Consider the following 23,285-nt stretch of genomic DNA (forward strand, 5'->3'; position numbering starts at 1 on the left):
GTTAATGTAAAAGCAGCTTAATATTGAAGTTGTTTATTCTTCTTCTGCAGTTTGGAGCTGGAAAAGAGGTGCACTGAAATAACAAAATCCCAGAGCCTTAGGGGAAGATTGTGATGATGGCTGAAGATACCAGCAGGAAGAAAACACTGAGACCAGTGGGTATGACACTGGCACTAACAAGACTGGGTCTGGGAGGAAATAACATGGCTCCGTTACACAAGTCCTGCATGCAGCAAACCATGGCACCCTCACATGCTGAGCTGGTTTGGCAGCCCCTGGTAACCCTGAAATAACCTGCAAAATACAGCATGAAAAACAGTTTACAAAACAGGTCATGACATGTTTAATATCCACCAGGCATTCAGTGCAGCAACATTTTGTATCAACAGTTAAACGATTGACTTGAGTGTGTTCAACATTAGCTGTGGAAACTTGTTATGTAAAAGAAAAACGTACCGCCTTCTCTGAGAGAGAAACAACGGTCAGAGGTCGCGGGACAAGTTGTGAAGGCTGTGCAGGAGTAGGGGTCGGTTGCTGTGCATGTGTAGCATTGTAATCCACATGCTGTACGGAAAAACAGAATACTGTCACACGTGGTTTAAGATTCCACATAGGTCAAGGTCAAGGTCAGCTTTATTATCTACGAGGGGCAAATTGTGGTACAGCCAGCAGCACTCACATCTAAAATCACATATCTAATGCCCATCGTTTTACAAATGTGCACAAAACACACTGTCAGTTAAACAGATATTTTTATGTTCTTACCTGCAGACAGAGTCATAAAGATGATCAGAGCGCCAAAAAACTGCATCGTGAACGGAGAGAAAAACGTTTTTCTGATTAACTGTGTGAGCAGAGAACTGGAGACGATGTCGAATCTTCCAAAGCTTTTCCTCTTATGGTCCAACCCGTCAGTCTTCTTTCAGAACTTGACTTGCATTTCCTCACAAAGAATCCTCCCAAGTTACCTGAACAACGCCAGCCCCAAAGGGAGCTACAGCTCAGAGACGACTACAGTCATGTAAATAAGTAAATACGATAACTAAAACTGAAATGGTTATCATGTTTAGTAGCAGATAAATTTCCTTTGGGTGATAGAAATCCGCGTGTAAATGTCACAGTGCTTAATTACAAAGTATTTCATTAATTGCTGCAGCCACATCTGACATTGACTTTGCAACCTACACATTATTATAAAACATAAGTGAAGCTTGTTTTCTAGCCTTAGTTACACTGTTCTGTCAGAAAGACATGAGGGATTTGCTTCTAAATTATCCATTTGTTTTTTTCCTCTTTGAGAAATTAAGAAATGCTTTTGTCTGATTTATTTGTTAAAACTTCTTTAAACAGGATGTGAAATTTCCTCTCTTTGACCTTGTGAACTGGTGAGTTTGAAGTGTTAAAGTGGAGGAGGTGATAAAGTGAAATATGATCGATATGGTTTTTGAATTTTCTGTCTGCATACAGTGTTAGTATGGTGTTCTATGAAAAGCGTGTACTTTGGGGGCGTCGGTAACAGAGTGGATAGTGCCAGCGCCCCATGTACAGAGGCATTGCCTCGTTGCAGCGGTCGCGGGTTCGAGTCTGGCCTGCCCCCTTGCTGTGTGTCAGTCCCCACTCTCTCTGTCTCCCCATTTCACACACTGTCCTATCCGTTAAAAGGCAAAAAAAGCCCACAAAAATAATCTTTAAAAAAAAGGAAAGTGTGTACTTTGAAAAATGCCAGTTAACGTTAAAAGTAATGCAGAATGACAGTGAATATTTAAAAGGTTTAAAAAGCTCAAAGGGTCTGAGAATTTTATTGTTACCTCAAACAAACACAAAAACCTGTGTAATTCACGGAGTCCAGCTACTGTACCAGAAGCCTTAAACCTGCAGTGTGTAGGATTTAGTGGCGTCTAGCAGTAAGGTTTTATCATTGAGTGTAAAAATAATGGATGTAGCTACCATGACGTCACCTACTGGTTTGTGGACTCCTGTTTTGAAGAACTTTGGGCATTTTGGCCATCACTATCTTGGTTTTTTGGAGCCAGAAAGTGAGAGTATTTAGACGAGTGGCTGGATCTGACTGAGACTAAGGTCACTATGGACAGACGGCCTGTTACTCAAAGTGACTCACCCTTAATTATGCATAACTTTAAGTCTAAATAAATTGTAAACAGGTGACTCATAAAAATTGACCCACGCACAGTTGTCGTGAAGGGGGAAAATAGCAATACAAACCAAAATTGTCTTTTGTACCAGGCTGTATTCATGCTTATTTCTGCCGTAAAGTTGGGCATTTTAACATGGAGGTCTATGGGGACTGACCAACATCTATAGGATTGACTTTCTTTAGGAGCCAGCTTCATGTAGCCACTCAGAGTGCCGTCAGTTTTAAATGCTGCCGTGTCGCATCAGATTGAAATGCCGCAAACACCGTGTTATACTGAGCTGGAAAGTCCCTATAGGGTGGTGGAGGTGGATGGGTCCAAACTAACCCTGGACTTTCACCCAGGAGCCTGCTGTTTACTTCCTGTGTGATTGTTGTTTCACATGATGTCTTTTCTAAACATAACCATGTGCTTTTGTTGCACAAGGAAATAAACGCAGTGTTTTAACAGCGTTGTAAGTTTATTTTGAAAAAGACTGTATGCGTCTAACAAGCAGAAACTGTGCATGTCCTGCGAAACGAAAATGTATTTTTGAAAGGACACAATGCATGAAACAAGTGTATATTGAAATGGCGTATTGGAATGACAACAGCAGACACTGGAGGATATTTAGTGCATCGTATGGAGTCGTAAAAGTCCACTGACAAAATGGCCATATTTGACGAATTGGGATGAGAACTATTGTGGCCGGTGCGAGACAAGCAAGTGCAAATGGCCCTATCTAAAGCCAGTGTTTGTTTTGTCCATTCTGGGCTACTGTAGAACAACATGACTGAATCTGCGGACGAGGACCCACTCCGTATGTAAAAATAAACGGCTCATTCTTATTTTCAGGTGATTGAACATTTATGAAAACATAGTTGTGAATATTATAGACCATTTATATGAATAGATGCCCCTGTATCCTACACACTGGATCTTTAAAGCACGACTGAGTTTCTTAAAAGAAGGTTCATGTAACACAACTTTACACGGGGGACACCTGTATGGAGCCTTGACCAACCAGGTTTTAAACCAACATATTGGTCTTCTGACCACTGAACCATCTGTATAGCAGTACTGTGGCTCTAAACATGGCCATGTTAGTCAGTGCGTCCACCACTTTGATTCAGACTTAAATATAAATGTTAATGTAACAGCAGCTTAACATTGAAGTTGTTTATTCTCATTCAGCTGTACAAATGGGGTCAGAAAAAAGTGCAGCATTGTAATAACAAAATCCCAGAGCCTCAGAGGAAGAGTGTGATGATGGCTGAAGATACCAGCAGGAGGATGACACTGGGACCAGTGGGTATGGCACTGTTACACAAGTTCCCTTCACAGCAAGCCATGGCACCTCCACATGCTATGCTGGTTTGGCAGCCCTTGGTGACCATGTTATATCCTGCCAAGGACGATGGGAAAAAAAACCTCTCAGTTTGCAAAACATATCAGATACACCAGACATTTGGTACAGCAGCATGTTGAATCAGCAGTTTGATGATTGATTTTGGTGTGTGCAATATTAGTTACAGAGACTTGAAAGAAAAACTTACCGTCTACTCTGAGAGAGAAACAACGGTTGAAGATGACGGGACAAGATTTAGTGTCTGTGCAGGAGTGCGGGTCGGTGGCTGTGCACGTGTAGCATCGTAATCCACACGCTGTACAGAGACACAGAGCACATCAGGTCAAGATATGCTACAGAGCACACATCACTTTGGTTTATTACCAGTTTATGTCACAGCTTTTCTCTCGCTTACACACATTAAGCAAATCATAGGTCAACATCATTCTCTAGATTTCAAAAACTTTCCTTTGAGCTTTAACACTTTTCAAAACCGTTAATATAACCACACAAAACACAAAACCACAACCATGTCAGCAAACTGCAAACACTTGTATGAGCTCTGAACCTGCCTCTCAACCCATAAATGAGGTCAATAGATTAAAGTTAAAGGTTTAAGGTTGCAACACATTCTCACCTCCAACTCGTCCCAAAACTGACACTTGGTCAGTGTCCCTACACGTCAAACAATAATGCTCTGGCTGACCCTACAGCACCAGATTACATATATAGTGTCTTTTCAAAAAACATGTCCGTGTTCACAGCAGCTGTACAGTTTCCGCTCAGTACGCACTTTCAGTAACTTCCAGTTTATAGTTTTTAGATTTACTTTGTTAGGTTTCAGCAACAAAAGTACCTCATTAAGTTCAGATAAAAGATCATTGTCTGGGTTAAAATCCGTATGTTACTGAGGTAACATAACAAACGACATACTTCACACACTATTTCGTAGTTAAAATATTTTGACATTGACTTTTGGTTTCCCACAGGACCCAAACACTGATCTCCTAGGTGAAAGTCTTGTGTTTTACCCACCACTGCTCCCCGACCTCCTCTCAACATTAGATTTCTTGCTCTTTTTCTACATCAGTTGCTCTGACTGTCTAATAAGAACTCAGCCTGGTGTGTCTTATACAGATGTTAAAGGATGTCAAGGCAGGTCAGTATCAGACGTTGAAGGCCACTGACTAAGCCTTGGTATGATGACTAGCGCCCTAGTGACCCACTGACCATCAAGTGCTCTAACTGGGCAATATATTCCTTTTATTGGCATCTTTTCACCACTATGAGGTTAACCAGTGAAGATTACTGGAGGTCACTGTTTCAGAGCAAACAGTTTGACCCATAACTGCCATAAAACCACAAATGTTTACACAAGCACTGAGAAAACAAAACATAATGTGATCATTTCTGTTCCCACGCTTAATGCTAACCAGTTCAATCTTCTCATAGATTAACATATTTCCCGACATGTCAAACTATTACTTTAACTCTCTGACACCACTTCCCTTTTTAGCTTTTACAAAAACCTTTAAACCTTTAAAACTAACTTTAAATTCACAGTAAAGTATTATTAGTAAAGTATATTTAGTAAATGCACACTGGCCAAACTCGAAAGCGGTTCTTACCTGTAGACAGAGTCATAAACAGGATCAGAGCTCCATAAAGCTGCATTGTGAACAGGGAGAAAAACAGATTGTTAATCAGCCAAGTGAGAAGAGAACTGGAAGGAAGCCTTCCTCTTTCAGCTCAACTTAGCTGCAGTCTTCTTTCAGAACTTGAACATTTGCATTTCTTCACAAAGACTCCTCCCAAGTGACCTGAATAATGTCACCCCTAAAGTGACCTCATTGTCCCAGAGAAAGCCATCCACTTTTTGAAAAAGATTACAAAAACTTAATGCTGTTTGATAGACTATGAGACCATCTTTAGTGGCAGAAAAAAATATATATTTGTGTGATAAATGTTCACATTATTTTTCAACCCCCCCTAATTGCTTGTCTGGACGAATAGAGAGAAAGCACTTTCACTTCCCTCTTGTGGTTCTTAAAATACATTAGCCTTTGTTAATCAGGTGCTCCTTCACGAGAACAAATAAAGCTAAAAATAATGATCGGGGAGAGGGTACATGAGGTATTGAAATAGAGAAGAGTAAGCCAAATGGAAAACTTTGACACAAAGTGACCCTACAGTAGGCTACGTGCTGAGCCATTGGTCAGCCTCTGACCAGGCTACCAGGCGATGTCATCAGTTTGGCATGACAAAAAATCTGGTCAGGATAAGGATCAAATGGGCTTTTATTATTTTGTTAGATAAAAGTAGTGTCTTCTGTGTGTAATGATTGATTGTCCTCATATATGGGGCTGTAAGAAATGGACCTCATTCTCAACTTCACCTAAATTACACAGCAAAAAAATTCTGTCTTCCACTGGGGTGGCGTTAAACCTGTGGTTCCCAACCGGAGGGCACGACCTATTTAGGGGGGCACCAAAAAGCCAAGGCTGGGTCATAAAGCCCCCTTGATAATTTTAATGTGCTATGTGTCAAAATTTGTGTCAAAAACATATACATTTAAGGGTTATATTAAAAGCGTATTCATTTATTTAAAAAAGATAAAAAAAAATTGTATGGAAACTTTTTAAAATATGTATCGTGAGAATATGGGTGTGTGTAACGTGACCAAAGTCTACAATGGTAAAAATATGGGTCCCTCAAGAAAAAGGTTGGGAACCACTGCATTAAACCCTCCAGTCTCTAAGGCTAATTGTCGTGAGTGCAACTGTGCACACAGGGGTCTTTTGTCTTTTGTCTAGAATATACTTATACTTACACGTAACGTTCCACATTGCTTTTCTTCATGAGACAATAAGTTTGTAGTTTTGATTTATACCAAATAACAGTCCATTTTTCTCTAAACATGTGAAACATTTCACTTCTTATCTCCTGAATATCACAAAGTAACCTGTTCTGAAAAATAAGTGACAAGTTGTTCAAATAGAATAATGATTTCGACTTATTAGTCCAGGGATGACAGCGGGAGAGATGTCCCAATTAAATATCTTTTTAGCGAGTCTCTGATCCGACATCTTCACAGGTTTATTCCATAGCCGAAGCATGCCATTTATGCCTGATGTTTGGAGGTTTCCATCCCATGTCTCCACTAATGGCCAAAACTGAAGTAAATTTATGGACACCCAAGAAGGATAGAACCGCTCTCTAATGCACTGTGTTACAACTTGTATGTTTTTGGAAACGCCTAACACCTGATCCCAGTGCTCTACCTGCTGACTGTTATACTGTACGTTGCCACCCCGAAACACACACACACACACACACACACCCATTTAGTAATCACATGAAATCCAATCTAATCCAGTACAGTTTAGTATGTGAATACAGTGGCTGCTCTATGCGACAAGCTGCCAGACCTAACTAATCCACTTGCCTTTCTTATTGGAAAGATTGTCCGTGTTTCATAATCATGTTATTTTGTTCATTTATTGTTTTATTTAAAACAGGGACTGAACAATACACTCACCGGCCACTTTATTAGATACACCTGTTCAACTCCTCATTAACGCAAATAGCTAATCAGCCAATCACGTGGCAGCAGCTTAATGCATTTAGGCATGTAGACATGGTGAAGACGACCTGCTGAAGTTCAAACTGAGCGAATGGGGAAGAAAGGTGATTTAAGTGACTTTGAACGTGGAACGGACTGGTCTGGGAATTTCAGAAACTGCTGATCTGAATGGCCAGACTGGTTCAAGATGATAGAAAGGCAACAGTAACTCAAATAACCACTGGTTACAACCAAGGTCTGCAGAAGACCATCTCTGAATGAACAACATGTTGAACCTTGAAGCAGATGGGCTACAGCAGCAGAAGACCACACCAGGTGCCACTCCTGTCAGCTAACAACAGGAAACTGAGGCTATAGTTCACACAGGCTCACCAAAACTGGACAATAGAAGATTGGAAAAATGTTGCCTGGTCTGATGTGTCTGGATTTCTGCTGCCACATTCAGATGAACATGAAAGCATGGATCCATCCTGCCTTGTATCAATGGTTCAGGCTGGTGGTGGTGGTGTAATGGTGTGGGGGATATTTTCTTGGCACACTTTGGGCCCCTTAGTACCAACTGAGCATGGTTTAAACACCACAGCCTACCTGAGTATTGTTGCTGACCGTGTCCATCCCTTTATGACCACAGTGTACCCATCTTCTGATGGCTACTTCCAGCAGGATAATGCATCATGTCACAAAGCTCAAATCATCTCATACTGGTTTCTTGAACATGACAATGAGTTCACTGTACTCCAATGGCCTCCACAGTCACCAGATCTCAGTCTAATAGAGCACCTTTGGGATGTGGTGGAACGGGAGATTTACATCATGGATGTGCAGCCGACAAATCTGCAGCAACTGTGTGATGCTATCATGTCAATATGGACCAAAATCTCTGAGGAATGTTTCTAGCACCTTGTTGAATCTGTGACACCAAGAATTAAGGCAGTTCTGAAGGCAAAAGGGGTCCAACCTGGTACTAACAAGGTGTACCTAATAAAGTGAGTGTATATGGATTGCACCAGATGCAGCACAATGCTAATTTTCGTCCTTGTCCTTAGGCGTGGATATACTGCACATAAAAAAATGTAAAACATTAATATATAGCCACACATACCTGTAGGACAGACCAGCATAGAGCCTAAATGTTTGGAGAGGCTTTATCAGACCTTAATAAAAACACAACTGTCTTGTCTTTCATACATTTTTACAACATTAGTTTTAAACTAATAGTCTCTAACATTTGTAGGAAGGACAATCCACTGTTGTTACTGAAAAAGCAGCCTGGCCTTTGTTCATGACCAGTAGGTTATATTTTTATAATAATTTCTGTTCTTAATTATTTGTCGCAATGATATGAGACATTATGAAGTGGTACTTACTGTGGTATAATAGTGTTCTTGTCTGTAATTAGGGCACATTGTTAAGTCTGGAGACGCAGATGCAGAGGAGGCTCTCTTTGGCACATAATGAGACAGGAAGTAATTAAGTACGTTTCAAAATAAAAGGGCAATAAGATGATGCAACTAGATGAGATGATATGCCACAAGTCAAAGTCTTTAAACATAACAAAAAAAAATCTGCACATCATTCCTAACTGACTGTGTCTCTCTCCTGTAAGTAATAGCAACTCAGAATAAGCTTGTTCAGGGCCTATAAAAAATATGCTCTCTTTCTAACAGATATCTACCGGTTATTAAAGTTAAAGAGGTTTCCTTTGAGCTCATTCATCCCTGTTACCCTGTCAAGTCATTTTTAGTCAGGTTCAAGAAGGACAACGACACCATGTGCATTTTGTAACATGCAACCAGAAACTGTCTCCCCTTTGTACTGGACTTGTGAACACACTCTGACTCTGTGGTAAGGGATCTGTTGGACTATAATATGATGCTTTTGTACTTTGCTTTACAGATATACTGTTTGGGTTTACAAGTTATAAGTAAGAACTAGAAAATGAGTTTTTTTTCTGTGTAACCTGTGTAAACTCATCATATTGCTGGCCAAGTTTTATATCCATAAATGTAAGGTATTAAAAATCAAACCCTCTTTCTGCACCTTTAAAAAGGAAGCAGAATCCTACATCAGGACTCGGTATAATTTTATTGCATATCTTGTATTTATCTGTATCACCATTTATTTTTAACCCCTGGCATTGTCTGTCTATCTCGTTGTTGTTCCTTATTCTCTGATCTTCCGTTATGTTCTCTCACACTATTGTGGTTTCAAACAGATGTCCCGGGGCCAGAACCGGCCCACCAAAGTGTCCAGTCAGGCCCACTGGATGACTTTGCCCACCTAATAGTGATGTACTTGTGAAGGCCTCAGAGATTTTTCCACCCTGACGAGAATACAGCTCTCTGAAAAAGCAATGAAAACTTATTGTGGTCATATTTAAAGATATCGAACATTGTGTTAAATATTGTCAATCAGCAGCTTCAGCACAAAAGAATCTGTATTACATTTTTATCTTAAAACAGTATTGGTGGAACCCTGCTGCTAAGGTGCTTGCAAAACTTTTGATTTGTAAATGGTTTGTAGGCAGGTGATAACTTAACCTGCTTCCTCTATAGCCTCCACTTTGGTTTGGTGTGGTGATGCCTTTATGCACATGACAATGTCTAATTTAATGTTTATTTAGGGAAGTCCTCTTGTCAAGCCCCTTGAGGGTTTTTGGACCTCCTTGCATGTTCCCCATTGTTCTTTTTTTTTTTTTTTTCCTAAAAAGAAGTTCTTATATCACCACCTGTAAATTGTTTTAATGGTAATTGTATTACTGATTGTCAATTTTTTTATGGTAATTGTAATGTTGACTTTTTTTTAATACGTGCTAAACAAACAAACAAACAAATGTCAGCATTACTACACAGGAATGGAAATGTATGAAAATTAAACATGTAGACTAGGGTGACCAACTGTGCTCATAGACCCATCTGGGGGGATTTTTGGAATTATTTTGCATTGTTTGGGGGCCTGGAAGTGTGATTTTTGTCTTGTCCTGCCCATTTTTTATATTTATTTCTTTTTAAAAAAGATCACCCTGTTTGTATTGTATTTCCTCAAGAGTGAATGTCTCATTTGATGTGTCATGTACCAACCTTACCAAAATCAATAAAAGTTTGAATTATAAAAAAAAGAAAGAAAAACAAACATGTAATGACACTGAGTAGTGGACTGACTGAATTTGGAAAAACTGAGACATATTGTTGAAATTGCATTTATTCTTTTAGAGAAATCACAGGCTGTTTGCCATCTGTGTTGTACATGGATGAGCGTTTTTAAAATGTAGGCTACTTCATATCAGATCTAAAATTTGAAACACTTATATTCATTGATGAATTTAAGGGCATCATCATTAAGAATGTGGTGACAGAGATGTGCTTGTTTTTCTTAAGAGGCCACTATGTTCGAATAGTTTTATTGTGAATTTGTATTTGTTGCATTTTAAATGTGTATTGATTGGCTGCTACCTCGGCCAGGTCTCTCTTTTGAAAGAGATTTTCAGTGTCAATGGGACTTCCTGGTTAAAAAAGGTTAAATAAAAAAAAAAAAAATACTAGAGATAAAAAAAGGAAAAATTTGGAGGTGTTTGTTATTTATAGGATGTTATTCAATGGTTTTACTGGTGAAGCCCACCTGGTAGCAAATCAGACTGTATGTGGCCCATGAATTAAAAGTTGTTTTTTTTTGGTTTTTTTTTTAGAGATGTAGGTTTCTTTTGCAGTGGGGGGATTAACTAAAGAATGAAAAAAATAAAAATAAAATAATAACAGTAAATAAAATCAAACCTCAAAACGGACTAGGTGTGCAAAAAGAAACAAAAAACATAGTCTAAATAAATGGTTTTATTTCGAAAAATATAACCGGAAACCTTCTCGCGTTCTGATTGGCTTGACGCTCGCTGCGTCATTTACGCGCCCGGGTGATCTCAGCACATGCGCCGAGCTATGTTTACTTTGCTAAAGCTCCTCACTGCTCTATGTAGCTTCGCATGTGCGCAGACTTCTACACGTTTATTTCACGATGCATGGCACATAAAGACACATTCAAACATGCCAAAGTCTGTGAAGAAGTCCTGCACCACCCAGACCTCCATCAGCAGGTACTTCGGAGGGCTGAGCAGCAGCAGCAGCAGCAGCAGTGCCTCCAACACTCAGTGTGGGATTAACCAAAACCCTGCTGTGCACCAGCTTTCAAGAGGCAAGGTTAGTTTGCTCCAGTGAATACACACACACAGATGAACACACATGCTCAGAGCAGACATGCTAAACTTGCTGCTAATTACTGAAGCTCTGCTGCCTTTGTCCTGCAGAAGAAACTTTCCCCTGATGATGATTTTGGTTTGTCACCAAAACGAGCCAGGCTTCCTGTGCAAGACCAACAGGTGGAGGATTTGGACTGTGAGCTGGCACCCTGCCAGGACACTAAAGGTGAGTGTGTGCACCTCAAACAGGAAGTCAGTCCATTTCTTCTCAGCCCTCACACACATCACACATGGCTTCTGAAAGCATCACACCTCTCCAAACAGCATGTGCAGTAATGTTTGTAGTGTGGGAGAGATATAAGATGGAGTTGTTATGATGCATTTTGGTTGCTGGTGTGACACACCGGTGCTTAAATGCAGGAGAAAATCTTCCTGAGTGCACCCAGGTGAAGATTATGTATGAAAAACTGTCACAAATATATTTGAATTTCTTTCATGGAACTGTATTTCTTCTCACTCCAGAGACGACGCAAACCTCTAGGCGAGGAGCAGCCACCCTCTGCGCCTCCACCTTGGAGAGGCTGAAAGGCTTCACCTGCTCAGCTGAGCCCAGTATCGGGCACAGCGACGCTCAGAGGGGAGAAAAGAGGACAGAGGGGGCTGACAGTAAAATCAGTGAAAGAGGAAGCAGCGGTGTGTCTCCTTGGGACGTTAAAGATCAAAACAGCGACAACAAAGGACTTCAGCCGACAGAGGAGGAGCGTGAGGACGAAGAGGAGGAGGCTGAAGAAAAGGAGAGCTCAGTTCTGGCTGCTACAAAACAGGTACACAGTATGTAGATGTTGACTTCATCACATGACTGTCATCAGAGGATGTTTTGCCCTGCTAGAGTGTCTATGAGCACGGCGGCACCATAGGAGCTGACCTCTGACCTTTGGAGAGAAGTGTCAATGATGTTTTAGAGTTTAAGCTGTGTGGAGTTTCAGTTTTGTCTCTGGAAGTTGGGACTCTGCGTGAAACGTAAATAACAACAAAATGCAATGATTTGCAAATCCCTTATGATCTGAAACACGTTCCAAAAAAGGTGGGACAGTGCTGAACGTGTTTACCACTGTGTCCCATCACCTTTTCTTTCAACAGCACTCAGCAAGTGTTCGGGACCTGAGGACTGTAACTGTGGAAGTATTGAAAGTAAAATTATTTCTTATTCTTGCTTGATGTACGACTTAACTCTCCGTTGTTGTATTTTGTGCTTCGTAATGCTCCACACATGTTCAATGGGAGACAGGTGTGGACTGCACACAGGCCAGTTTATTACCTGCACTCTTTAACTATGAAACCACACTGCTGTAACACATGCAGAACGTAGCTTGACATTGTCTTGCTGGAGTATACAGGAACATCCCTGAAATAGACGTAATCTGGATGGCAGCATATGTTGCTCCAAAATCCTCTACGTATCTTTTCAGCATTCATGGTGCTCTCACAGACAGTTACTCATGATGCCATGGGCACTAACACACCTCCATACCCTCACAGATACTGGCTTTGTAGTTTGTGCTGGTGACAGTCTGGATGGTCCCTTTCCTCTCCAGACCAGAGGACACGAGGTCCATGATTTCCCAAAACAGTCTGAACTGTGGACTCGTCGGACCACAGCACAGTTTCCCACTTTGCATCAGTCCATCTCAGATGAGGTTAGGCCCGGAGAAGTCGGCAGTCTCTCTGGATGTTGTTGATATCTGGCTTTCACTTTTCGTGTTGCGGTCTTAACTTGCATTTGTAGATGTAGCGACAAACTGTAGTTCACCGACAATGGTTTTCCAAAGTGTTTCTGAACCCATGTAGTAATATCTTTTATCCAGTCATGTTGGTTTTTAATGCAGTGCAGCCTGAGGGGTCAAAGGTCACAGGCATTCAATACTGGTTTTCAGCCCTGCCCCTTACAGGCAGAGATTTCTCCGGTTTCTCTGAATCTTTTGATGATACTATGGAATGCAGATGGTGAAATCCTAAATGTCTTTGTAAATCTGCATTGAGAACATTTTTAAACAGCTGGACTATTTGCCCACAGGCGGCACGGTGTTATAGTGGTTAGCGTTGCCGCCTCACAGGTTCAAACCCAGGGTGGGGGATCCCTTCTGTGCGGAGTTTGCATGTCCAGGTGCTCCAGCTTCCTCCCACAGTCCAAAGACATGCAGGTTAATTGGTGACTCTAAATTGCCCGTAGGTGTGAATGTGAGTGTGAATGGTTGTCTGTCTCTATGTGTCAGCCCTGTGATAGTCTGGTGACATGTCCAGGGTGTACCCCGCCTCTCGCCCAATGTCAGCTGGGATAGGCTCCAGCCCCCCCGCGACCCTCAAGAGGATAAGCGGTTACAGAAAAATGAAATGATTATTCACACTAATGATTCTATTACCTTTACCTGTGGAATGTTCCAGGTGTTTTTCAAACATTTAACAACTTTCCCAGTCTTTTGCTGCCCCTGTCCCAACTTCTTCTGAAATGGGTTCTTGTTGGGCTATAGACAACATCAAATAAAAGATGAAGTGACTAAACACGCACAGCGAAGTTAAGTTAGTTTCTTCTGCTCTGTTAGAGCAGAATAAAGAACTTTGTAATTTGAGCTGGGGACAGTTTCTACTAAAAGGACAAAGAGTGATTTTATACGTTTTGTTTTCTGTTGCAGGGGTTCCGCTTTTCTCAGTTTGCCAAGCCAGGAGGAGGAAGGAGTGCAGAGCAGAGTCCCCCATCAGAGTCTAGCGCCCCCTCCAGACGCTCAAAGAGTGTGTACACTCCCCTGGAGCTGCAGGTCATCCAGCTGAAACAGCAGCATAAGGATGCGTTGCTGGCTGTGGAGTGTGGATACAAGTACAGGTTCTTTGGGGAGGATGCAGAGGTGAGAACTGAAAAGCATCTGTGGAAGAGAATTAACAGTATCAATCCAAAATTTATCACATATATTACTGTGTGAAAGTTATGGATATTGTCTTCATCTTGAAATCATTTAACCCTCTATGGTGCCGTGTTGCCACTCAGTAACAGTAACATCCCATTTCTGTCTGTTTACACTCACACAATTCATCCTGGAATATGATGCCAGGACCTTAAAGAAACCAACAGCACTGTTTATATTTTCACACTACTCTCTGGAGGCCATGTTGATTCCCTTTCTTGGGGCCTTTCTCACACTGTTCAGCTCCATCATCTTTCCTCACAAAAATAGAAAGGGTATTTTTCTGTTATCACAATAACAGATGAGTAGAGTTTAGTTTTTATTGTTTAATGTGCTTTATTTGATAATAAAAAAATAGAAAATAACACTGTACACTTATGAATTCCCATCACAACATTTTTTTGGTACTTTTTTATTTATGTTTATGTACTGCTAAATGTATAACAGTCATAACAAGTTTCTTTTTATCTCCACAAATGAACCTAGAAACATTTAATAATATTAGCCGCGATAAAGTTCAGGCCGTCACACTGCATAGCCTACTACAACAGTGCACTTTGAGTGTTGTCTCTGCAGTGCAGCCTGTATGCTTATATTTTACACACATTTTTTCTTTCATTTACAGAATGAATGCAATATTATTCAGTAACTCTTCAAAGAAGCAGAGGGTAAAATTATCACTCCCGCTTAATGTTAGCAGGGATAAATTAGAATTTAAAGGTGTGGAAGACAAGCTGCTAGTAACCCAGCAGCAACACAACAAATGGTGGCAACATACAGTATGTCAGGAAAGACACACACTGGGAGACTGAAAACAGGCTTTTAAATGTAAAACAAATAATCAGACACTGAAGTGTAACTCAATATTTTGTTTTGAAGAGGGGTATGACAGTTTAATTTGCTAAATTATTGATGTAAAGTTGCTGAAATATGCTTTCACTCTTTAATGCTTTCATTCCTGTGGGCTGTTCCACAGTGTTGTCTGAGGGCAACGTTCAGACAAACAAGTGTATGAAAGAGTTCATTTTGTAATGTTTTTTAAGAGGTTATTAAATATTTTCCATTAACAAAACCCCTCTTTTGTATATTTAATACAGCTATGTTAGTTTAGTTTATGTGATTTACAAGAGGACAGTGTGCAATGACATTAATCATTTACAGGAGATGAAAACATGATTGCACCAGATTTAGAGAAACACTAATTTCCATCTGTGGTCCTACACATAACAAGTAGATGCAATTAATAAAAATAAAATTCAAGGTGCAATGCACACTGCAGTAAATCCACGTGCCTAACACAATAGAAACAGTATACACACTGCACAGTACAAATATAATATAGAAAACACAGTAGCTACCTTGTAAAGTGACCAGGTTACCGCTGCAGGTGCTTTACGTAAGCTAAAGTTTTTTGTAATCATCTGGCATTATAATGTGCACCACAGAAGGTTAAAGAATATTTTCAGGTATAAATGTAATTGTTACGTGTGTTCCCTCTGTATAAAAGGTGTTTTTTGTAACTTATTGCTACATAGTATATTTTTAAATCAGTGTCATAGTGGATAGGAAAATCCAGCATAGTATACCTTTTAAAAAAATAATCTTTTACAGGCCAATATGAACAAGAGGAATGCAAACCTGTTCTAATGTTCATGACTTGGTGGCCGGCTTGAAAAAGTGGAACCTTTTAATGACGTAAAAATTTTAAATGTTACACTTTTGTACGACAGTAGTTTTCTATGACGGTGTTGATATTAGTCTGAATGTGTTTGTACAGTAAAAGTTATTTACACTGTAAAACTAGGATACGATTTTATATCCATGTTAATCTTTAGTTTCCTCCATCGGACTTCCCAGCAGCTGCAGTCTGGATAAAATAGGGATGGACTTTATTACTTTGGCCCTGAGTAAAAACTTCTAAAGCCTCACAAATACATTTATCAGCATTTGAGCCTGCTGGGGCCTTGAGGGCCAACTTTTATTAACTTTTATTAACTATAACTTTTATTAACTTTTAACTTTTTTTCAGCATTCATAACTACTTTACACGTTTGATGAATGAAACAATCTCAAGTTGATATATCATGACAGTTATTTTAAAAAAACCCATCCATTTATTTGGCTTTATCCTGATTGGACCCTGGTTGGAAACTGCTAAGCCCTGCGGTGAAACCCAGCATGCTGAGGGCCATTACCGCACAACCCCTCAATGAGCCTGCATCGATTCCCTCATCCAGACTGAGCCCAGAGAGCTCCAGACAAAACAACTGTCTACCTGCCGCGGGGAAATCTAAACACAATCCCTCAGAGTGACACAGACTAAACTCACACACACACACACACACACACAAACAGATATATACACACACACTCTTTTGTAAGCACACTGAGAATAAACTGTCATGTAGTAAATGGGTACAAGCCGCCCCCTAGTGCCCACACAGCAGATTACCTTGCATTGGCGATGCTCTGCAGGAGCCTGCTGGTTTGTTCGGAGAGGTCAGAGGGCACCAGGATCTCCACAGGGTTGATCTTTAGGATACGACCCTCCAGCTCAGAGCGATACTGACCATCAGGGAAACAGTCCAGTAACACGTCGCCTGTGCTGGGTTGAACGGCCTGCATACATAAACAAACGCAAAAAAATGAATGCACACAGTGGTCTATAACATAACCCCTTTACATCAGGGGTTCCCAGCTGGTGGGTCGTGGTCCAAAAGTGGGTTTAATCGCTAATTTTTAAATTAACTATAAATATCAATCCGCTTAAAGCTATATTGCATAACTTCTGTCGCCTCCCAGCGGATAATGTGTTATTACAACTAATAAGCCGGTGGCACTTCAATGTACACAGAGTAACACTCGCCACACACCGTGTACACAGAGTAACACTCGCCACAAACCGTGTACACAGAGTAACACTCGCCAGTCGCCACACACCGTGTACACAGAGTAACACTCACCACACACCGTACACAGAGTAACACTCGCCAGTCGCCACACACCGTGTACACAGAGTAACAGTCACTTCACACCGTGTACACAATGCTACACAACGTGGCGAACACCAGGCTGCTAACATTACATTGCATTCATAGCACCATTTCCAAGAAAATAATAAAGTACTAGGTCCAGTACATGTAACAGCAATACATACTACTCATAATATAATTATAAACCAAGTCACTTACTTGTCCAACAGCAGCAAGGCAACATCCGTGTCTGCCCTCAGCCCAATTTCTTCCTTCAGGGCTCTCCACCGAGGAAAAGCGACGCCAATACAAATCCTTGTCTGCCTTCTCAGTCAGTCACTTTCCTTCTTTGCAAATAGAACTTCAGCCGAACGTCCAGGCTTTTTCTTTGTGGTAGGATCCACTTCTGAACCGTGTCTCGGCCGCTTCTCCGCCATGTTGCTTTCTCTTTCTACCTGTGCTCTACCTCTCAACTATGACACTCTCCGCTCTTCCTCCCCCTCCCTTCTTGTTGTGAGGAAGCATTTCCTTTGCGCCAGCGCAGGAATGTCGCCGGTCGACACACATACTAAAAATGATATATATGTTGAAAAATACCGCGAGATGTTAGAGGAGCCGATCGGCTTAATCAGCATTGTGTCATCTCCTCTAGTAGTGGCTTGGGTGAAACGGACATTTACAGACCTGTAGAAGTTACGCACTATAGCTTTAAAACTAAAAGATGTGATGATGTGCATTCATAGTTTCAAAGAATTCATATTCATCAGCCTCACCACCAGCCCCACAGTGAGCTGCTTCTTCAGTTTGTCCCATTTCTCACTGATGCACAGCAGGAAGCTGTCAGGAGTCAGCTGTCAGGAGGGTCCAACACCACGTCACCACAGCCTCCCTCCTCTACATCCCCAAGTTTGCAGACGGGGTTCACATCTCAAAAACAAATCTGTCAAAGACACTGCTTGAAGCGCAAAGAGATAGAAAAAGCTCTTTTAAAGGACTCTACTTTGCAGTGTGTTTGTGTCTAAGTGTCTAATGGAGACAAATTGGTCCACTCTGCAATTTACCTCCAATAAAAGTGCTTGTGTTTGCCACTGACAGGCTCAGATTATAAGTGACACCATTACGGGTGGGATCCCTGCAGAAATAGACCTTTTATTAAAGAGTAAGATCCTTTTTGATTAACCAGAAACAGCCCCAAAATCACCATTCCTAAATCCACCAGACTTTTATACATGGTCTATTTTACGACCAAAAAAAAAAAAAAAAAAGACATCACCAAAATTTATTTACCATGTGGCATCATAATGTGCACCACAGAAGGTTAAAGAATATTTTCAGGTATAAATGTAATTGTTACGTGTGTTCCCTCTGTATAAAAGGTGTTTTTTGGTAACTTATTGCTACATAGTATATTTTTAAATCAGTGTCAGTGGATAGGAAAAATGATTTCTTTTTATCTGATAATTACTGATATCTGAATGCTCAGGTTAAAAAACAACTTGTATGCCAGTACTATATTATAGATTCAAATTTTAGACCCAACACCAATATGTCTGATCACTCAACTTGGCCTTCATTATCCTTTAAGGCAGCACAGACCTCATTTCTTTGTGTGTCGACAGATTGCTGCAAAGGAGCTGAATATCGTCTGTCACCTGGATCACAACTTCATGACGTGCAGCATCCCCACACACCGTTTGTTTGTTCATGTCAGACGGTTGGTGTCCCACGGACACAAGGTATGGAACATATCTTATGTATTGCTCATATTTTGAAGCTGTTTAGACTCGCAGTGTTTCTTATTTTGACATTGTCTTTAATTTCTAGGTTGGTGTGGTTAAGCAGACGGAGACGTCGGCGATCAAGGCCTCAGGGTCCAATAGGAACGCTCTGTTCGCTCGTCAGCTGAGTGCTCTGTACACCAAGTCCACTCTGGTGGGAGAGGGTATCCTTATACAGCGTGAATATCTGTGTGTGTGTGTGTGTGTGTGTGTGTGTGTGTGTGTGTGTGTGTGTCCTTGAAGGGTAACTTTTGTCATTTCAACTCGGCCTCTATTTTGCCTGTTTTTGTCTTTAAGTGACTAATGGAGACAATAATTTTTCTGCAGCTGTTGGCGGCGATAAAGCCTGCAATGTACGCTAGGGCATATGCATACCTTCAAATTCCATCCACTAAAAGTGCTTGTTTTTGCCACGGACAGGCTCAGACTATAATTTCGAGTGTCTGAAAACATTATGGAAAGGATTCCTACAGGGACAGACATTCTCATTAAAGAATAAAATCCTTTTTGTTTAACCAGAAGCAGCCCCAAACTCACCCTCAGCAAACCAACCAGACTCCATTTAAATAAATAATCATTTAAGCATGTATAGATCCAGCATATTTTCACATCTAACTGGGTGAATTAAGGGTTTATTTTAACTAAATCAGATTTGATGATTGTTGGAACAGTGGAAAGGTGAACTAAGATGGATTTTATTGGCTTTATTTTATTTCTGTCGACTTTAAACCAAGTGTGTTCTACGATTATAAAATTGCTGTTTTTTTAAATGGAGTCTGGTGGGTTTAGGAATGGTGATTTTGTGGCTGTTTCTGGTTAAACAAAAAGGATCTTACTCTTCAATAAAAGGTCTATTTCTGCAGGGATGGCCTCTGTAATGTTGTCAGACACTTGTAATAATAATCTGAGCCTGTCAGTGGCAAAAACAAGCACTTTTATTGGAAGTAAATTGCAGAGTGGACCAATTTCAAAAAATGTTGTCTCCATTAGACACTTAGACACAAAAACACTGCAATGTAGAGTCCTTTAAAACAGCTTTTTCAATCTCAAGCAGTGTCCTTAACAGATTTGTTTTTGAGATGTGAACCCTGTCTGCAAACTTGGGGATGTAGAGGAGGGAGGCTGTGGTGACGTGGTGTTGGACCCGCCTGACAGCTTCCTGCTGTGCATCAGTGAGACCTGGGACAAACTGAAGAAGCAGCTCACTGTGGGGCTGGTGGTGAGGCTGATGAGTACTAATTCTTAAAATCTATGAATGCACATCATCACATCTTTCAGTTTTAACCAGATTGATATTTATAGTTAATTAAATTAGCAATTAAACCCACTTTTGGACCACAACCCACCAGCTGGGAACCCCTGATGTAAAGGGGTTATGTTATAGACCACTGTGTGCATTCATTTTTTTGCGTTTGTTTATGTATGCAGGCGGTTCAACCCAGCACAGGCGACGTGTTACTGGACTGTTTCCCTGATGGTCAGTCTCGCTCTGAGCTGGAGGGTCGTGTCCTAAAGATCAACCCTGTGGAGATCCTGGTGCCCTCTGACCTCTCCGAACAAACCAGCAGGCTCCTGCAGAGCATCGCCAATGCAAGGTAATCTGCTGTGTGGGCACTAGGGGGCGGCTTGTACCCATTTACTACATGACAGTTTATTCTCAGTGTGCTTACAAAAGAGTGTGTGTGTATATATCTGTGTGTGTGAGTTTAGTCTGTGTCACTCTGAGGGATTGTGTTTAGATTTCCCCGCGGCAGGTAGACAGTTGTTTTGTCTGGAGCTCTCTGGGCTCAGTCTGGATGAGGGAATCGATGCAGGCTCATTGAGGGGTTGTGCGGTAATGGCCCTCAGCATGCTGGGTTTCACCGCAGGGCTTAGCAGTTTCCAACCAGGGTCCAATCAGGATAAAGCCAAATAAATGGATGGGTTTTTTTAAAATAACTGTCATGATATATCAACTTGAGATTGTTTCATTCATCAAACGTGTAAAGTAGTTATGAATGCTGAAAAAAAGTTAAAAGTTAATAAAAGTTATAGTTAATAAAAGTTAATAAAAGTTGGCCCTCAAGGCCCCAGCAGGCTCAAATGCTGATAAATGTATTTGTGAGGCTTTAGAAGTTTTACTCAGGGCCAAAGTAATAAAGTCCATCCCTATTTTATCCAAACTGCAGCTGCTGGGAAGTCCGATGGAGGAAACTAAAGATAAACATGGATATAAAATCGTATCCTAGTTTTACAATGTACATAACATTTACTGTACAACATTTAGAAGTGACGAAATAACAGTCAGTGGATGCTCTGACATAGAGAAGTGAAGGGAAAGGCACCAGACTAATATCAGCACCGTCATAGAAAACTACTGCCATACAAGTAAAAGTGTAGCGTTTAAAAAATTTTTCAAACCTGCCACCTAGTCATGAACATTAGAACAGGTTTACTTGCTGTAATCATTCCTCTTGTTCTTATTGGCCTGTAAAAGATTCTTTTTTCAAAGGTATACTCTGCAGGATTTTCCTTTTAAAACAACGTATACAGAAGTAATCCCACTCTGTCATCACTTACGACCCACTACAAGTGTGTGGTGGTGTATTTATCTGCAGAGACTCTGCCCTCTGCCTGTTGTTTCCTTATTTTGCTGTGTTTGGGACGATACTGCCAGACCGTAAGCTGCAGACATCTAAGTGGAAACTACAAAAATCCAGACAAGGCGATGAAATATGCATATATAGAAAAGCAAATATAGCAAAGGGAAACACCAAGTGGACAAAGCTGGGGTTGCCTTTCAAGTTTGCTGGCGACACACTTTACAAAAGGTAAAAGACAGTTCTTGCATCATAAATCTTTATTGTGGTTTTTGTGTAAGCGATAGGAAACAAAATCTACAGTCCTTGTTGTCTCCAGTAAAACGTATCTGAAGGTAACATGAGGCTTAAGCAGGCGTAATTTCCAGTTGACTCTTTGCTAAGTCCTGCCTCGGACGCAGACTGGCCAATCATAACGTAGCATCAGGCCAGCTCAGACCAGGGTCCAACAACAACACAGCTGTGCTCCATTGATTCAGATTTCCTTCATTTTCAGGCTGGTTTTGTGGATTTGGAGTTAAATGTTGTGCCTGGGGCACGTCGTGTATTAATGATACTCGTTACCTGGAGAGGTTGGAAAACTATATACGTTTCTTCCCTGTTCCAAAACCAAAATCAAACCCTGAAAAGTGTAGGGTTAGCTAGCTAGCTACTGAAGATATAGATACTGAATGTATACACATGCTGCTTTTGTTTTTTTAATGATTATAACAGTGAAAAATAGACCGACCCTGCTGTACAGGAACCAGTGAAGGGAAGCAGGGAAACTTTGCTGATATTCAACCAGCTGTGTGTCATCGCATTATGCGCAGATGAACATTGTTTGACCCCTGCCCGTCCGGCGGCGGAGGTCTGACCGCTAGCGGTGGCACAGGGGTGAAGCCAAACACTGTTCATCTGCACACACTGCGATGCCACACAGCTGGTTCAATATCAGCAAAGTTTCCCTTTATATTCATTGTCTTCTGTGGCGATCAGCAGTGATGTGGTGGTTCACTTTTACACTGTGATCTGTAGCCTGTAGTTCGGCTTTAGCTTCTAACTATCTTTGTCTTTTTAACCTGTTGTTGCTGCTGAGTCAGTTTGACATCCTGGATACATCCTTCAAACACAGACTGTAGACCCCTCTGTCTGCTTCTCTCTGGAATCACTCTTTTAGTTTTCCAACAATATGATAATATTTCTTCAGGGAGTGCAGTTAGTTACAGTGTGAGCTCCATGCTTACTCTGACAGCCTGTCGGACCATTGCAAAGGGGCGGAGCTTAGCAAAAGGTCAATTGATATACCAATTTTCATTTACTGGGTTAAGTATTCCTTTCATGGGCAGTGTGAACAGGAATAATTTCTACAGACTGAAACCTTCATTTAATGCCTCTTTGGATAACTATTTTTTTTAATAGACTTGAAAATTGTATCACCGTCAGTTCAGATAATCACAGACATTTTGCAGCGGTCGAATCCCAGTGAGAAGCTCAGCATAGGTACAACAGGGAGTCATCAGCTTTTATGTTGAACTAACAAGCTTCAGCCGAGACTCTGCTGCAGAAGCAGACGTCTATTTAACGCAGGCAGGCTGCTGTGTGAACCACAATATCAAAAAGAGCAAACAGTTTGTCCTTCGTTAGCTGGCTGACTAACATGGTCAGCGACAGTGACTACTAAACTGATGGCTCAGAAACCTGTTGCCTTCCAACGTGCCACCATTCGCCGACGGTCTGCACCCAGCATGTTCACACCAGTGGGGACGGG

The 23,285-nt window shown here is 41.0% G+C and overlaps 2 protein-coding genes across 2 annotated transcripts in view; one reads left to right on the plus strand and one right to left on the minus strand.

Annotated features, from left to right (window-relative positions):
- Positions 1-3,296: 3,296 nt before the first annotated feature.
- LOC117252987 (lymphocyte antigen 6G-like) lies at positions 3,297-8,532 on the minus strand. Its single transcript, XM_033620302.2, has 4 exons — positions 8,431-8,532; positions 5,109-5,148; positions 3,689-3,796; positions 3,297-3,537 (listed from the first exon to the last, which is right to left on the minus strand). The coding sequence occupies exons 1-4, from the start codon at positions 8,467-8,469 to the stop codon at positions 3,383-3,385; spliced, it is 342 nt and encodes a 113-aa protein (XP_033476193.1). The 5' UTR covers positions 8,470-8,532; the 3' UTR covers positions 3,297-3,382.
- A 2,451-nt stretch (positions 8,533-10,983) lies between these two features.
- The window catches only part of msh3 (mutS homolog 3 (E. coli)), a 74,024-nt gene continuing 61,722 nt past the window's right edge, over positions 10,984-23,285 (plus strand). Inside the window, exons 1-8 of the mRNA XM_033618604.2 lie at positions 10,984-11,250; positions 11,358-11,475; positions 11,772-12,073; positions 13,940-14,149; positions 18,798-18,914; positions 19,003-19,120; positions 20,036-20,175; positions 20,385-20,551. Coding sequence (XP_033474495.2) covers positions 10,993-11,250; positions 11,358-11,475; positions 11,772-12,073; positions 13,940-14,149; positions 18,798-18,914; positions 19,003-19,120; positions 20,036-20,175; positions 20,385-20,551 — 1,430 coding nt within the window. The 5' untranslated portion in view covers positions 10,984-10,992. The remainder of the gene's footprint in view (positions 11,251-11,357; positions 11,476-11,771; positions 12,074-13,939; positions 14,150-18,797; positions 18,915-19,002; positions 19,121-20,035; positions 20,176-20,384; positions 20,552-23,285) is intronic.

This window comes from Epinephelus lanceolatus, chromosome 9 (assembly GCF_041903045.1).
Source record: "Epinephelus lanceolatus isolate andai-2023 chromosome 9, ASM4190304v1, whole genome shotgun sequence".
NCBI classification, from domain to species: domain Eukaryota; kingdom Metazoa; phylum Chordata; class Actinopteri; order Perciformes; family Serranidae; genus Epinephelus; species Epinephelus lanceolatus.